At 47.1% G+C, this 17,794-nt stretch overlaps 1 protein-coding gene across 2 annotated transcripts in view; it reads right to left on the bottom strand.

Annotated features, from left to right (window-relative positions):
- Nucleotides 1-2,171: 2,171 nt before the first annotated feature.
- atp1b2a (ATPase Na+/K+ transporting subunit beta 2a) overlaps nt 2,172-17,794 on the bottom strand; it is a 135,404-nt gene continuing 119,781 nt past the window's right edge. Inside the window, exons 6-9 of one of the 2 annotated variants that reach the window (XM_082965438.1) lie at nt 16,276-16,335; nt 16,058-16,084; nt 8,797-8,892; nt 2,172-6,739 (exon numbers count right to left, since the gene is read on the bottom strand). In XM_082965438.1, coding sequence (XP_082821564.1) covers nt 6,569-6,739; nt 8,797-8,892; nt 16,058-16,084; nt 16,276-16,335 — 354 coding nt within the window. In that variant the 3' untranslated portion in view covers nt 2,172-6,568. The remainder of the gene's footprint in view (nt 6,740-8,796; nt 8,893-16,057; nt 16,085-16,275; nt 16,336-17,794) is intronic. The other variant, XM_082965439.1, reaches the window with a different exon arrangement.

Below are 17,794 nucleotides of genomic sequence, written 5' to 3' on the forward strand. Positions count from 1 at the left end.
AATGGGATTATAGCTCCGGGATTACAGTTACACCCCTCCATCTATTTCTCTCCTCTCTCTTTCGCTCCTTTTACCCTCATCTCTAGTCTGTTCTTTCATACTCTCTTTGTGTCTGGCCTCCTCCCTCCCTCCTCTCTTCATATGTCCTAACCCTGGCCTCCCTCCCTCCCTCCCTCCCTCCCTCCCTCCCTCCCTCCTCTCTTCATATGTCCTAACCCTGGCCTCCCTCCCTCCCTCCTCTCTTCATATGTCCTAACCCTGGCCTCCCTCCCTCCTTCCCTCCTCTCTTCATATGTCCTAACCCTGGCCTCCCTCCCTCCCTCCTCTCTTCATATGTCCTAACCCTGGCCTCCCTCCCTCCTTCCCTCCTCTCTTCATATGTCCTAACCCTGGCCTCCTCCCTCCCTCCTCTCTTCATATGTCCTAACTCTAACCCTGGCCTCCCTCCCTCCTTCCCTCCTCTCTTCATATGTCCTAACCCTGGCCTCCCTCCCTCCCTCCCTCCCTCCCTCCCTCCCTCCCTCCCTCCCTCCTCCCTCCCTCCCTCCCTCCTTCCCTCCTCTCTTCATATGTCCTAACCCTGGCCTCCCTCCCTCCTCTCTTCATATGTCCTAACCCTGGCCTCCCTCCCTCCCTCCCTCCCTCCCTCCCTCCCTCCCTCCCTCCCTCCCTCCCTCCCTCCCTCCCTCCCTCCCTCCCTCCCTCCCTCCCTCCCTCCCTCCTTCCCTCCTCTCTTCATATGTCCTAACCCTGGCCTCCCTCCCTCCTCTCTTCATATGTCCTAACTCTAACCCTGGCCTCCCTCCCTCCCTCCCTCCCTCCCTCCCTCCCTCCCTCCCTCCCTCCCTCCCTCCCTCCCTCCCTCCCTCCTCTCTTCATATGTCCTAACCCTGGCCTCCCTCCCTCCCTCCTCCCTTCATATGTCCTAACCCTGGCCTCCCTCCCTCCCTCCCTCCCTCCCTCCCTCCCTCCCTCCCTCCCTCCCTCCCTCCCTCCTCTCTTCATATGTCCTAACCCTGGCCTCCCTCCCTCCCTCCTCTCTTCATATGTCCTAACCCTGGCCTCCCTCCCTCCTCTCTTCATATGTCCTAACCCTGGCCTCCCTCCCTCCCTCCTCTCTTCATATGTCCTAACCCTGGCCTCCCTCCCTCCCTCCCTCCCTCCCTCCCTCCCTCCCTCCCTCCCTCCCTCCCTCCCTCCCTCCCTCCTCTCTTCATATGTCCTAACCCTGGCCTCCCTCCCTCCCTCCCTCCCTTCATATGTCCTAACCCTAACCCTGGCCTCCCTCCCTCCTTCCCTCCTCTCTTCATATGTCCTAACCCTGGCCTCCTTCCCTCCTCTCTTCATATGTCCTAACCCTGGCCTCCCTCCCTCCCTCCTCCCTTCATATGTCCTAACTCTAACCCTGGCCTCCCTCCCTCCCTCCCTCCCTCCTCCCTTCATATGTCCTAACCCTGGCCTCCCTCCCTCCTTCCCTCCTCTCTTCATATGTCCTAACCCTGGCCTCCCTCCCTCCCTCCTCCCTTCATATGTCCTAACCCTGGCCTCCCTCCCTCCCTCCCTCCTCCCTTCATATGTCCTAACTCTAACCCTGGCCTCCCTCCCTCCTTCCCTCCTCTCTTCATATGTCCTAACCCTGGCCTCCCTCCCTCCCTCCCTCCCTCCCTCCCTCCCTCCCTCCCTCCCTCCCTCCCTCCCTCCCTCCCTCCCTCCCTCCCTCCCTCCTCTCTTCATATGTCCTAACCCTGGCCTCCCTCCCTCCCTCCCTCCCTCCTCCATCCATCTCTCTCTCTGTACAGCATCAGTATTATTCATATGTTCTTATATAAGGTCTCTTCTCTGCTGTCAGCTGCAGTGTTTATATAACCTGCTGTGTGCTTTATACCCACATTTAGACACGATACCGAGGCTCCAGCCTAACCTTGACCTCCTTGGTCCTGTGTGTATTATCTTCTCTAAATGTATCCCTCTATCTGGGTCTGGTATAAATGTGTCATATCTGTCTTCGTCTAACCCTGCTAAATCATATATCTAGCTAGGTTTTACTTCTGGTGTAGTGAGGTGCATCCTGGGTAATGTGAGAAGAGACATTTACACCTTAATAAAAATGAGCCACACTCTCTCTTTCTCTCATCCTTCTCTCCTTTCTCTCAAAGCACTCGAGACAAACGTTTAAACACAAAATCTTTTTATTTCTTGTTTTTACAGCAATATTCTTCAGAAGGTTCCACATGGAATATCTGAGGCAGTAATACAGATGATGTCCTTATTAAACCACATCTAGTTTGTATCTGCTGAACGTTAAGAAAGGAAACTAATTCTTACTACGATGGAGGGATGGAGACAGGCTGGGCTCTGATTGGTCAGACAGCCCAGACCAGGAAGTGGCATCACCGTTTAAAGGGAAAGGATTGGTTTAGAGATTAAAGGGGCATGACGAAACAGTAAGACGAAAGGCTCACAACAGTGCGAGGTGACGTTAGGGCGAGACTCCGGCCTGATGCTGTGGTTGCCGTGGTAACTGTACACAATGTTGCGTTCTAAACCCGCCACTAAGCTGATGACAAACTAACAAACAAACACACACAGCACAAATAAACGAGTGGAGAAACAAAATAGAAAAGAAAGACATTAAAAGCAGAAATCCCCTTGATATATCACCCCAGTATCACCCCAGTATCACCCCAATATTACCCCAGTATCACCCCAATATTACCCCAGTATCACCCCAATATTACCCCAATATCACCCCAATATCACCCCAGTATCACCCCAGTATCACCCCAGTATCACCCCAATATTACCCCAGTATCACCCCAATATTACCCCAGTATCACCCCAATATTACCCCAGTATCACCCCAATATTACCCCAGTATCACCCCAATATCGCCCCAATATTACCCCAGTATCACCCCAGTATCACCCCAATATCACCCCAATATCGCCCCAGTATCACCCCAATATCGACCCAGTATCACCCCAATATCGCCCCAATATCGACCCAGTATCACCCCAATATCGACCCAGTATCACCCCAATATCGCCCCAGTATCACCCCAATATCGCCCCAGTATTAACCCAATATCACCCCAGTATCACCCCAATATCGACCCAGTATCACCCCAATATCGACCCAGTATTACCCCAGTATCACCCCAATATTACCCCAGTATCACCCCAATTTCGACCCAGTATCACCCCAATATTAGCCAAGTATCACCCCAATATCGACCCAGTATCACCCCAGCATTACCCCAATATCGCCCCAGTATCACCCCAGCATTACCCCAATATCGCCCCAGTATCACCCCAATATCACCCAAGTATTAACCCAATATTACCCCAGTATTAACCCAATATCGCCCCAATATCGCCCCAGTATCACCCCAATATCACCCCAGTATTAACCCAGTATTAACCCAGTATCACCCCAATATCACCCCAATATTACCCAAATATCGCCCCAGTATCACCCAGTATTACCCCAATATTACCCAAGTATCACCCCAGTATAACCCCAATATTACCCAATATCGCCCCAGTATCACCCCAATATCACCCCAGCATTACCCCAATATCGCCCCAGTATCACCCCAATATCGCCCCAGTATCGCCACAATATTACCCCAGTATTAACCCAATATCGCCCTAGTATTGCCCCAATATTACCCCAGTATTAACCCAATATCGCCCTAGTATTGCCCCAATATTACCCCAGTATCATCTCAATATATCGTCCACTTCCCTTAAAGTATTCAAACGCACTACAGGTATTCAAACTGACCTAGCGACCTAGCGACATGGCTAACAGCTAGCTATCCAGGACCTAGCGACCTAGGGGCTAACAGCTAGCTATCCAGGACCTAGCGACCTAGGGGCTAACAGCTAGCTATCCAGGACCTAGCGACCTAGGGGCTAACAGCTAGCTATCCAGGACCTATACGACCTAGTGGCTAACAGTTAGCTAACCAGGACCTATACGACCTAGTGGCTAACAGCTAGCTAACCAGGACCTAGCATTATCGCTAACAGCTAGCTAGCTAACCAGGACCTAGCAGTATGGCTAACAGCTAGCTAGCTAACCAGGACCTAGCAGTATGGCTAACATCTAGCTAGCTAACCAGGACCTAGCAGTATGGTTAACAGCTAGCTAGCTAACCAGGACCTAGCAGTATGGCTAACAGCTAGCTAGCTAACCAGGACCTAGCAGTATGGCTAACAGCTAGCTGGCTAACCAGGACCTAGCAGTATGGCTAACAGCTAGCTAGCTATCCAGGACCTAGCAGTATGGCTAACAGCTAGCTGGCTAACCAGGACCTAGCAGTATGGCTAACAGCTAGCTGGCTAACCAGGACCTAGCAGTATGGCTAACAGCTAGCTGGCTAACCAGGACCTAGCGCTAAGGCTAACAGAGCAGCTCTACCACAACAAACTGAACAGGAGATAAAACACACTAACATTACTAAAAGTCTGTCTGTTAGCCTCTATCTCTACTCTAACCATTCTCTGTCTTAACCTCTGACCTTTACCCTTCCCTCTGTTTACCTGACACTACTGAACTCTTTAAAGGAATCTTACAGCGTTGGGAAATTCATAGGTGTCAAATCATCATGCCATCTTTTATTTTAAATCTCACATCCTCTCTGTGTCTAAAACATCTACAAGAAACTATCTATTTACAATCAGTCACCCTGGTATATGTCATATATATGGTTGAAGAAAGAGATTAAATGGATTGAAAACAACAACAAAAATATCCTTGACTTGGGCTCATGGTGTGGTGGTGGTGTGTGTGTGTGTGTGTGTGTGTGTGTGTGTGTGTGTGTGTGTGTGTGTGTGTGTGTGTGTGTGTGTGTGTGTGTGTGTGTGTGTGTGTGTGTGTGTGTGTGTGTGTGTGTGTGTGTGTGTGTGTGTGTGTACGCGCAGTAGAAGGCTTTAATTTCAGGTAAAGGAGACATCCATTTCAAAAGTATAAATTAAATTAAAGACCAAATTCATCAACACACAAAATATAAAAATTGTTTGATAAATTACTAAGAACCTTAATAAGAGGACGAGGAGAAAAGCAGAATTCTTAAATGGGGAAAATGAGGAGAGAGGAGAGGGGGAAGGGCAGGGGGAGGGGTGTTGAGATGAGGATTACAGACTAGAGAGGGGGATGAGTAGATTGATGGAGAGAGAGAGAGATAGAGAGGGAGATATACAGAAAGAGAGAGGGATAGAGACACAGAGAATAGGAGATACAGAAAGAGGAAGAGAGATACAGACAGAGAGAGCGAAAGGAGACGCGAAAGGAGACACATTGGACCTCCTTCCATCTCCTCCTCCTCTCATCCTTCCCTCTCCTCCTGCTCCTCTCCTCCTTCCCTCTCCTCCTCCTCCTCTCATCCTTCCCTCTCCTCCTCCTCTCATCCTTCCCTCTCCTCCTCTCCTCCTCCTCTCATCCTTCCCTCTCCTCCTGCTCTCATCCTTCCCTCTCCTCCTCCTCCTCCTCTCATCCTTCCCTCTCCTCCTGCTCTCATCCTTCCCTCTCCTCCTCCTCCTCCTCTCATCCTTCCCTCTCCTCCTCCTCCTCTCATCCTTCCCTCTCCTCCTCCTCTCATCCTTCCCTCTCCTCCTCTCCTCCTCCTCTCATCCTTCCCTCTCCTCCTGCTCTCATCCTTCCCTCTCCTCCTCCTCCTCTCATCCTTCCCTCTCCTCCTGCTCTCATCCTTCCCTCTCTTCCTGCTCTCATCCTTCCCTCTCCTCCTGCTCTCATCCTCCCCCCTCTCCTCCTGCTCTCATCCTTCCCTCTCCTCCTCCTCCTCCTCTCATCCTTCCCTCTCCTCCTGCTCTCATCCTTCCCTCTCCTCCTGCTCTCATCCTTCCCTCTCCTCCTGCTCTCATCCTTCCCTCTCTTCCTGCTCTCATCCTTCCCTCTCCTCCTCCTCCTCTTATCCTTCCCTCTCCTCCTCCTCTCCTCCTGCTCTCTCCTCCTCCTCTCATCCTTCCCTCTCCTCCTGCTCTCATCCTTCCATCTCCTCCTGCTCTCATCCTTCTCTCTCCTCCTGCTCTCATCCTTCCCTCTCCTCCTGCTCTCATCCTTCCTTCTCCTCCTCCTGCTCTCATCCTTCCCTCTCCTCCTCCTGCTCTCATCCTTCCCTCTCCTCCTCCTCCCCTCTCCCCTCTCCTCCTCCTTCCCTCTCCTCCTCCTCCTCTCATCCTTCCCTCTCCTCCTCCTCTCCTCCTGCTCTCTCCTCCTCCTCTCATCCTTCCCTCTCCTCCTGCTCTCATCCTTCCCTCTCCTCCTGCTCTCATTCTTCCCTCTCCTCCTCCTGCTCTCATCCTTCCCTCTCCTCCTCCTCCCCTCTCCCCTCTCCTCCTCCTTCCCTCTCCTCCTGCTCTCCTCCAGGTCTCCATTTCCAGAGGGTCTGATATGGTCCTTCATATGGCAGTAACGTGTGTGTGTGTGTGTGTGTGTGTGTGTGTGTGTGTGTGTATGTGTGTGTGTGTGTGTGTGTGTGTGTGTGTGTGTGTGTGTGTGTGTGTGTGTGTGTGTGTGTGTGTGTGTGTGTGTGTGTAGTGGTCTAGTTTATAGGTGAGGTGATTCTGAGTTTGAAAGAGACCCGTCCAGCGAACTTGTCTCTCTCTCCTCCAGTCTTCAGTGTGTTAGAGTTGATTTTACACTCAACATTCACATCTGTATTCAGAGAGATGTTGAGGAACTTCACTGCTACCAGGGGCTGGGAGTAGTTCAGCTACATCCACACAGAGAGAAACACACAGAGAGAAACACACAGAGAGAAACACAGAGAGAGAGAAACACAGAGAAACACAGAGAGAGAAACAGAGAGAGAGAAACACAGAGAAACACAGAGAGAGAGAAACACAGAAAGAGAAACACAGAGAGAGATAAACACAGAGAAACACACACAGAGAGATAAACACAGAGAGAAAAACACAGAGAGAGATAAACACAGAGAGAGACACAGAGAGAGACACAGAGAGAGAAGAGAGTTAAAGTAGATATTCAGCTCAGTAAAGGGCAGTTGCGTCAAAAGGCACGTGCCCCCTCAGATTTTATAATATATATATATATTTAAATATATATATATATATTATATACTGCTCAAAAAAATAAAGGGAACACTTAAACAACACAATGTAACTCCAAGTCAATCACACTTCTGTGAAATCAAACTGTCCACTTAGGAAGCAACACTGATTGACAATACATTTCACATGCTGTTGTGCAAATGGAATAGACAACAGGTGGAAATTATAGGCAATTAGCAAGACACCCCCAATAAAGGAGTGGTTCAGCAGGTGGTGACCACAGACCACTTCTCAGTTCCTATGCTTCCTGGCTGATGTTTTGGTCACTTTTAAATGCTGGCGGTGCTTTCACTCTAGTGGTAGCATGAGACGGAGTCTACAACCCACACAGTGGTTCAGGTAGTGCAGCTCATCCAGGATGGCACATCAATGCGAGCTGTGGCAAGAAGGTTTGCTGTGTCTGTCAGCGTAGTGCCCAGAGCATGGAGGCGCTACCAGGAGACAGGCCAGTACATCAGGAGACGTGGAGGAGGCCGTAGGAGGGCAACAACCCAGCAGCAGGACCGCTACCTCCGCCTTTGTGCAAGGAGGAGCAGGAGAAGCACTGCCAGAGCCCTGCAAAATGACCTCCAGCAGGCCACAAATGTGCATGTGTCTGCTCAAACGGTCAGAAACAGACTCCATGAGGGTGGTATGAGGGCCCGACGTCCACAGGTGGGGGTTGTGCTTACAGCCCAACACCGTGCAGGACGTTTGGCATTTGTCAGAGAACACCAAGATTGGCAAATTCGCCACTGGCGCCCTGTGCTCTTCACAGATGAAAGCAAGTTCACACTGAGCATGTGACAGACATGACAGAGTCTGGAGACACCGTGGAGAACGTTCTGCTGCCTGCAACATCCTCCAGCATGACCGGTTTGGCGGTGGGTCAGTCATGGTGTGGGGTGGCATTTCTTTGGGGGGCCGCACAGCCCTCCATGTGCTCGCCAGAGGTAGCCTGACTGCCATTAGGTACCGAGACGAGATCCTCAGACCCCTTGTGAGACCATATGCTGGTGCGGTTGGCCCTGGGTTCCTCCTAATGCAAGACAATGCTAGACCTCATGTGGCTGGAGTGTGTCAGCTGTTCCTGCAAGAGGAAGGCATTGATGCTATGGACTGGCCCGCCCGTTCCCCAGACCTGAATCCAATTGAGCACATCTGGGACATCATGTCTCGCTCCATCCACCAACGCCACGTTGCACCACAGACTGTCCAGGAGTTGGCGGATGCTTTAGTCCAGGTCTTGGAGGAGATCCCTCAGGAGACCATCCGCCACCTCATCAGGAGCATGCCCAGGCGTTGTAGGGAGGTCATACAGGCACGTGGAGGCCACACACACTACTGAGCCTCATTTTGACTTGTTTTAAGGACATTACATCAAAGTTGGATCAGCCTGCAGTGTGGTTTTCCACTTTAATTTTGAGTGTGACTCCAAATCCAGACCTCCATGGGTTGATAAATTGGATTTCCATTGATATTTTTGTGTGATTTTGTTGTCAGCACATTCAACTATGTAAAGAAAAAAGTATTTAATAAGATTATTTCTTTCATTCAGATCTAGGATGTGTTGTTTAAGTGTTCCCTTTATTTTTTTGAGCAGTATATATATATATATGATGATGAGTATAGCTCTAGATCTGGAAAAGGCTGTCCATCCTGACTGAATGGGGGCATGACACCACTGGTGAAGGGCTGTGTGACTCTGTGTTCTGTGTACCTGGGCCTTCTTGCCGTAGTAGGGGAAGTACATGAGGTTAAAGGTTCCGTTGGGAGGGTAGTAGGCCAATTCTCCGATCGCGTCACTGTCCTCTTTCTGTAGACACACACACACACACACACAGAGTCATGAGGTTAAAGGTTAAAGGTTCAGTCTCATCACTGTCCTCGTTCTGTGGACACACACAGAGTCATGAGGTTAAAGGTTCAGTCTCATCACTGTCCTCGTTCTGTGGACACACACAGAGTCAGCTTTCTATTGATAATTCTGTCGATCGACCTCTCTCTATTACATTTTAGCAGAGCGACTTACAGGAGCAATTAAGGTCAAGTCAATTAAGGGCACATCAGCAGGCTACCTACCTACCTACCTACCTACCTACCTACCTACCTACCTACCTACCTACCTACCTACCTACCTACCTACCTACCTACCTACCTACCTACCTACCTACCTACCTACCTACCTACCTACCTACCTACCTACCTACCTACCTACCTACCTACCTACCTACCTACCTATCTATCTATCTACCTACCTAGCTATCTATCTATCTATCTATCTATCTATCTATCTATCTATCTATCTATCTATCTATCTATCTATCTATCTATCTATCTATCTATCTATCTATCTATCTATCTATCTATCTATCTATCTATCTATCTATCTATCTATCTATCTATCTATCTATCTATCTATCTATCTATCTATCTATCTATCTATCTATCTATCTATCTATCTATCTATCTATCTATCTATCTATCTATCTATCTATCTATCTATCTATCTATCTATCTATCTATCTATCTATCTATCGTGCCTTCAGAAAGTATTCATACCCTTGACTCGTTTTGTTGTGTTCCAGCCTAATTCCGAAATGGATTACATTGATTTGTTTCTCACCCATCTACACACAATATCCCATAATGACAAAGTGAAAACATGTTTTTAGACATTTTTACAAATGTACAAATGAAATACAGAAATATCTCATTTATATACAGTACCAGTCAAAGGTTCAGACACACCGACTCATTCAAGGGTTTTTCTTTATTTTCTACATTGTAGAATAATAGTGAAGACATCAAAACTATGAAATAACACATATGGAATCATATAGTAACCAAACGAAGTGTCAAACAAATCAAAGTATATTTTATATTTGAGATTCTTCACAGTAGCCACCCTTTGCCATGATGACAGCTTTGCACACTCTTGGCATTCTCTCAACCAGCTTCATGAGGTAGTCACCTGGAATGCCTATTAATTGACAGGTGTGCCTTGTTAAAAGTTAATTTGTGGAATTTCTTTCCTTCTTAATGCGTTTGAGCCAATCAGTTGTATTGTGACAAGGTAGGGGAGGTATACAGAAGATAACAGAAGATAACCCTATTTGGTTAAAGACCAAGTCCATATTATGGCAAGAACAGCTCAGATAAGCAAAGAGAAACAACAGTCCATCATTACTTTAAGACATGAAGGTCAGTTAATAAGGAAAATGTCAAGAACTTTGAACGTTTCTTCAAGTGCATCAAGCGCTATGATGAAACTGGCTCTCATGAGGATCGCCACAGGAAAGGAAGACCCAGAGTTACCTCTGCTGCAGAGGATAAGTTCATTAGAGTTACAGTAGGGGTGGTACACAGAAGAAGCCCTATTTTATCATTACGTTTGCAATCGCAACAAATAATCTGCTCAGACCTCAACCAAGGATGATCAAAAGCCGTGATATAAATGCTCTGACAACTTAAAGATTCCTTGATGCCCTTCCAGACTCCCTCTGCCTACCCAAGGACGTCAGAGGACAAAAATCAGTTAACCACCTAACTGAGGAACTCAATTTAACCTTGCGCAATACCCTTGATGCAGTTGCACCCCTAAAAACAAAAAATATTTGTCATAAGAAACTAGCTGCCTGGTTTACAGAAAATACACGAGCTCTGAAGCAAGCTTCCAGAAAATTGGAACGGAAATGGCGCTACACAAAACTGGAAGTCTTCCGACTAGCTTGGAAAGACAGCAACGTGCAGTATCGAAGAGCCCTCACTGCTGCTCGATCATCCTATTATTTAATTGAGGAGAATAAGAACAATCCAAGATTTTTGATACTGTTGCAAAGCAAACTAAAAAGCAGCATTCGCAAATGGAGGACGGCTTTCACTTCAGCAGTGATCAATTCATGAACTTCTTTGACGAAAAGATCATGATCATTGGAAAGCAAATTACGGACCCCTCTTTAAATCTGTGTATTTCTCCAAAGCTCAGTTGTCCTGAGTCTACACAACTCTGCCAGGACCTAGGATCAAGGGAGATACTGAAGTGTTTTAGTACTATATCTCTTGACACAATGATGAAAATAATCATGGCCTCCAAACCCTCAAGCTGCATACTGGACCCTATTCCAACTAAACTACTGAAAGAGCTGCTTCCTGTGCTTGGCCCTCCTATGTTGAACATAATAAACGGCTCTCTATCCACCGGATGTGTACCAAGCTCACTAAAAGTGGCAGTAATAAAGCCTCTCTTGAAAAAGCCAAATCTTGATCCAGAAATTATAAAAAACTATCGGCCTATATCGAATCTTCCATTCCTCTCAAACATTTTAGAAAAAGCTGTTGCACAGCAACTCACTGCCTTCCTGAAGACAAACAATGTATACGAAACGCTTCAGTCTGGTTTTAGACCCCATCATAGCACTGAGACTGCACTTGTGAAGGTGGTAAATTACCTTTTAATGGCATCAGACCGAGGCTCTGCATCTGTCCTCATGCTCCTAGATCTTAGTGCTGCTTTTGATACCATCGAACACCACATTCTTTTGGAGAGATTGGAAACCCAAATTGGTCTACATGGACAAGTTCTGGCCTGGTTTAGATTTTATCTTTTGGAAAGATATCAGTTTGTCTCTGTGAATGGTTTGTCCTCTGACAAATCAACTGTAAATTTTGTTTTCACTATATATTTTACCTCTTCGGGATGTCATTCGAAAACATAATGTTAACTTTCACTGCTATGCAGACAACACTCAGCTGTACATTTCGATGAAACATGGTGAAGCCCTACACTGGCTTCCTGTTAAGGCAAGGGCTGATTTCAAGGCTTTACTGCTAACCTATAAAGCATTACATGGGCTTGCTCCTACCTATCTTTCCGATTTGGTCCTGCCGTACATACCTACACGTACGCTACAGTCACAAGACGCGGGCCTCCTTACTGTCCCTAGAATTTCTAAGCAAACAGCTGGAGGCAGGGCTTTCTCCTATAGAGCTCCATTTTTATGGAATGGTCTGCCTACCCATGTGAGAGACGCAGACTCGGTCTCAACCTTTAAGTCTTTATTGAAGACTTATCTCTTCAGTAGGTCCTATGATTGAGTGTAGTCTGGCCCAGGAGTGTGAAGGTGAACGGAAAGGCACTGGAGCAACGAACTGCCCTTGCTGTCTCTGCCTGGCCGGTTCCCCTCTTTCCACTGGGATTCTCTGCCTCTAACCCTATTACAGGGGCTGAGTCACTGGCTTAATGGTGCTCTTCCATGCCGTCCATGGGAGGGGTGCGTCACTTGAGTGGGTTGAGTCACTAACGTGGTCTTCCTGTCTGGGTTGGCGCCACCCCCTCGGGTTTGTGCCGTGGAGGAGATCTTTGTGGGCTATACTCGGCCTTGTCTCAGGATGGTAAGTTGGTGGTTGAAGTTATCCCTCTAGTGGTGTGGGGGCTGTGCTTTGGCAAAGTGGGTGGGGTTATATCCTGCCTGTTTGGCCCTGTCTGGGGGTTTCATCGGATGGGGCCACAGTGTCTCCTGATCCCTCCTGTCTCAGCCTCCAGTATTTATGCTGCAATATTTTATGTGTCGGGGGGCTAGGATCAGTCTGTTATATCTGGAGTATTTCTCCTGTCTTATCCGGTGTCCTGTGTGAATTTAAGTATGCTCTCTCTAATTCTCTCTCTCTCTCTCTCTCTCTCTCTCTCTCTCCCTTTCTCTCTTTTCTCTCTTCTCTCGGAGGACCTGAGCCCTAGGACCATGCCTCAGGACTACCTGGCCTGATGACTCCTTGCTGTCCCCAGTCCACCTGGCCGTGCTGCTGCTCCAGTTTCAGCTGTTCTGCCTGCGGCTATGGAACCCTGACCTATTCACCGGACATGCTACCTGTCCTGGACCTGCTGTTTTCGACTCTGCCGCACCTTCTGTCTCTAACTCTCAATGATCGGCTATGAAAAGCCAACTGACATTTGCTCCTGAGGTGCTGACTTGTTGCATCATCTACAACCACTGTGATTATTATTATTTGACCATGCTGGTTATTTATGAACATTTGAACATCTTGGCCATGTTCTGTTATAATCTCCACCCGGCACAGCCAGAAGAGGACTGGCCACCCCGCATAGCCTGGTTCCTCTCTAGGTTTCTTCCTAGGTTCTGGCCTTTCTAGGGAGTTTTTCCTAGGGAGTTTTTCCTAGCCACCCCTCATAGCCTGGTTCCTCTCTAGGTTTCTTCCTAGGTTTTGGCCTTTCTAGGGACTTTTTCCTAGCCACCATGTTTCTACACCTGCATTGCTTGCTATTTGGGGTTTTAGGCTGGGTTTCTGTAAATCACTTTTTGACATCGGCTGATGTAAGAAGGGCTTTATAAATACATTTGATTGATTGATATTTGGTAAAAGACCAAGTCCATATTATGGCAAGAACAGCTCAAATAAGCAAAGAGAAACAACAGTCCATCATTACTTTAAGACATGAAGGTCAGTCAATGCGGAAGATTTCAAGAACTTTCTTCAAGTGCATTCGCAAAAACCATCTAACGCTATGATGAAACTGGCTGTCATGAGGACCGCCACAGGAAAGGAAGACCCAGAGTTACCTCTGCTGCAGAGGATAAGTTCATTAGAGTTACCAGCCTCAGAAATTGCAGCCCAAATAAATGCTTCACAGAGTTCAAGTAACAGACACATCTCAACATCAACTGTTCAGAGGAGACTGTGTGAATCAGGCCTTCATGGTCGAATTGCTGCCAGGAAACCACTACTAAAGGACACCAATAAGAAGAAGAGACTTGCTTGGACCAAGAAACACAAACAATGGACATTAGACCGGTGGAAATCTGTCCTTTGGTCTGATGAGTCCAAATTTGAGATCTTTGGTTCCAACCGCCGTGTCTTTGTGAAACGCAGAGTTGGTGAACAGATGATCTCTGCATGTGTGGTTCCCACCGTGAAGCATGGAGGAGGAGGTGTGATGGTGTGGAGGTGCTTTGCTGGTGACACTGTCTGTGATTTATTTAGAATTCAAGCCACACTTAACCAGCATGGCTCCCACAGCATTCTGCAGCGATACGCCATCCCATCTGGTTTGCGCTTAGTGGGACTATCATTTGTTTTTCAACAGCACAATGACCCAACACACCTCCAGGCTGGGTAAGGGCTATTTGACCAAGAAGGAGAGCGATGGAGTGCTGCATCAGATGACCTGGCCTCTACAATCACCCGACCTCAACCCAAATGAGATGGTTTGGAAAGAGTTGGACCGCAGAGTGAAGGAAAAGCAGCCAACAAGTCCTGAGAATATGTGGGAACTCCTTCAAGACTGTTGGAAAAGCATTCCAGGTGAAGCTGGTTGAGAGAATGCCAAGTGTGTGCAAAGCTATCATCAAGGTAAAGGGTGGCTACTTTGAAGAATCTTAAATATAAAATATATTTCAATTTGTTTAATGTCTTCACTATTATTCTACAATTTAGAAAAATAAAAATCTTTGAATGAAGTAGGTCCAAACTGTTGACAGGTACTGTAAGTATTCACACCGCTGAGTGAATATTTTGTAAAATTACCTTTGGCAGCGATTACAGCTATAAGTCTTTCTGGGTTAGTCTCTAAGAGCTTTGCACACCTGGATTGTACAATATTTGCCCATTATTCTTTTCAGAATTCTTCAAGCTCTGTCAAATTGGTTGTTGATCATTGCTAGACAACCATGTTTATCGATTTTACCATACATTTTCAAGCAGATTCAGTAAATTCATCTCAGTGTCTGGTGGAAAGCATACTGGACTAGGTTTTCCTTTAAGATTTTGCTTGTGCTTTGCTTGTCCGTTTATTTTGTTTATCCTGAAAAAACTCCCCTGTCATAACATGATACAGCCACCACTATGCTTGAAAATATGGAGAGTGGTTCTCAGTAATGTGTTGTATTGGATTTGCCCCAAACAGAACCCTTAGTTTTCAGGATAGAGTGGTCCAAACAGAACCCTTAGATAGAGTGGTCCAAACAGAACCCTTAGTTTTCAGGATAGAGTGGTCCAAACAGAACCCTTAGTTTTCAGGATAGAGTGGTCCAAACAGAACCCTTAGTTTTCAGGATAGAGTGGTCCAAACAGAACCCTTTGTTTACAGGATAGAGTGGTCCAAACAGAACCCTTTGTTTACAGGATAGAGTGGTCCAAACAGAACCCTTAGTTTTCAGGATAGAGTGGTCCAAACAGAACCCTTAGTTTTCAGGATAGAGTGGTCCAAACAGAACCCTTAGTTTTCAGGATAGAGTGGTCCAAACAGAACCCTTAGTTTTCAGGATAGAGTGGTCCAAACAGAACCCTTAGATAGAGTGTTTCTCAGGACAAAACATGAATTCCTTTGCCACATTATTTGAAGTATGATGTTCGTGCCTTATTGTGCCTCGACATAATCCTGTCTCGGAGCTCTACGGACAATTCCTTCGACCTCATGGCTTGGTTTTTGCTCTGAGATGCACTGTCAACTGTGGGACCTTATAGAGACAGGTGTGTGCCTTTCCAAATCATAGCAAAGGGTCTGAATACTTATGTAAATAAGGTATTTCTGTTTTTTACTTTTAATAAATTTGCTAAGGCCTGTAAATACTTTCTAAAGGCTATCTATCTATCTATCTATCTATCTATCTATCTATCTATCTATCTATCTATCTATCTATCTATCTATCTATCTATCTATCTATCTATCTATCTATCTATCTATCTATCTATCTATCTATCTATCTATCTATCTATCTATCTATCTATCTATCTATCTATCTATCTATCTATCTATCTATCTATCATCTATCTATCTATCTATCTATCTATCTATCTATCTATCTATCTATCTATCTATCTATCTATCTATCTATCTATCTATCTATCTATCTATCTATCTATCTATCTATCTATCTATCTATCTATCTATCTATCTATCTATCTATCTATCTATCTATCTATCTATCTATCTATCTATCTATCATTCTACAGGTCAGTCTTACCCATTCATCTTGCCCCACTTTATATCTCTGATAATGGAGGGATGAAAGCCAAAAACACACAGAAAGAGAGCGAGACGGAGAGAGAGATGGAGAGAGAGACGGAATGATGACATAAAAAGGTAAAGATGAGTGAAACACATGATGAAGAGACATGCAGAGTTCCGACAATACATAACGGTGACATAGCAGTGACAGTAGGGTGACATATGCAGCCTGACCTTGGCTCCACAGGTGACATAAGGAGATTGTCCGTCCTTCCCTGGAAGCATCCCGATCACCTGAGGACAGAGGTCAAGGTTCACCAGGGGGGTTAGCAGGTGTGTGTGTGTGTGTGTGGTGTGTGTGGTGTGTGTGGTGTGTGGTGTGTGGTGTGTGTGGTGTGTGTGGTGTGTGGTGTGTGTGGTGTGTGTCTCTGTGTGGTGTGTGTGGTGGGGTGTGGTTCTGTGTGTGTCTCTGTGTGTGTCTCTGTGTGTGGTGTGTGGTTCTGTGTGTGTCTCTGTGTGTGGTGTGTGGTGTGTGTCTCTGTGTGTGTCTCTGTGTGTGGTGTGTGTCTCTGTGTGTGTCTCTGTGTGTGGTGTGTGGTGTGTGTCTCTGTGTGTGTCTCTGTGTGTGGTGTGTGGTGTGTGTCTCTGTGTGTGTCTCTGTGTGTGGTGTGTGGTGTGTGTCTCTGTGTGTGTCTCTGTGTGTGTCTCTGTGTGTGTCTCTGTGTGTGGTGTGTGTCTCTGTGTGTGGTGTGTGGTGTGTGTCTCTGTGTGTGTCTCTGTGTGTGTCTCTGTGTGGTGTGTGTGTCTCTGTGTGTGTCTCTGTGTGTGGTGTGTCTCTGTGTGGTGTGTGGTGTATGTGTCTCTGTGTGTGTCTCTGTGTGTGTCTCTGTGTGGTGTGTGGTGTGTGTGTCTCTGTGTGTGTCTCTGTGTGGTGTGTGTGTCTCTGTGTGGTGTGTGTGTCTCTGTGTGTGTCTCTGTGTGGTGTGTGGTGTGTGTGTCTCTGTGTGGTGTGTGTGTCTCTGTGTGTGTCTCTGTGTGTGTCTCTGTGTGTGTCTCTGTGTGTGGTGTGTGGTGTGTGTCTCTGTGTGTGTCTCTGTGTGTGGTGTGTGGTGTGTGGTGTGTGTCTCTGTGTGTGTCTCTGTGTGTGTCTCTGTGTGTGGTGTGTGGTGTGTATCTCTGTGTGTGTCTCTGTGTGTGGTGTGTGTGTCTCTGTGTGTGTCTCTGTGTGTGTCTCTGTGTGTGGTGTGTGTGTCTCTGTGTGGTGTGTGTGTCTCTGTGTGGTGTGTGTGTCTCTGTGTGGTGTGTGTGTCTCTGTGTGGTGTGTGTGTCTCTGTGTGGTGTGTGTGTCTCTGTGTGGTGTGTGTGTGTGTGTGTGTGTGGTGTGTGTGGTGTGTGTGGTGTGTGGTGTGTGTGGTGTGTGTGGTGTGTGTGTCTCTGTGTGTGGTGTGTGTGTCTCTGTGTGTGGTGTGTGTGTCTCTGTGTGTGGTGTGTGTGTCTCTGTGTGGTGTGTCTCTGTGTGTGGTGTGTCTCTGTGTGGTGTGTGGTGTGTGTGTCTCTGTGTGGTGTGTGGTGTGTGTGTCTCTGTGTGGTGTGTGGTGTGTGTGTCTCTGTGTGGTGTGTGGTGTGTGTGTCTCTGTGTGGTGTGTGTGTCTCTGTGTGGTGTGTGTGTCTCTGTGTGGTGTGTGTGTCTCTGTGTGGTGTGTGTGTCTCTGTGTGGTCTGTCTGTCTCTGTGTGGTCTGTCTGTCTGTCTGT

The sequence above is a fragment of the Salmo salar genome, chromosome 18 (assembly GCF_965601325.2).
Source record: "Salmo salar chromosome 18, fSalSal1, whole genome shotgun sequence".
NCBI classification, from domain to species: domain Eukaryota; kingdom Metazoa; phylum Chordata; class Actinopteri; order Salmoniformes; family Salmonidae; genus Salmo; species Salmo salar.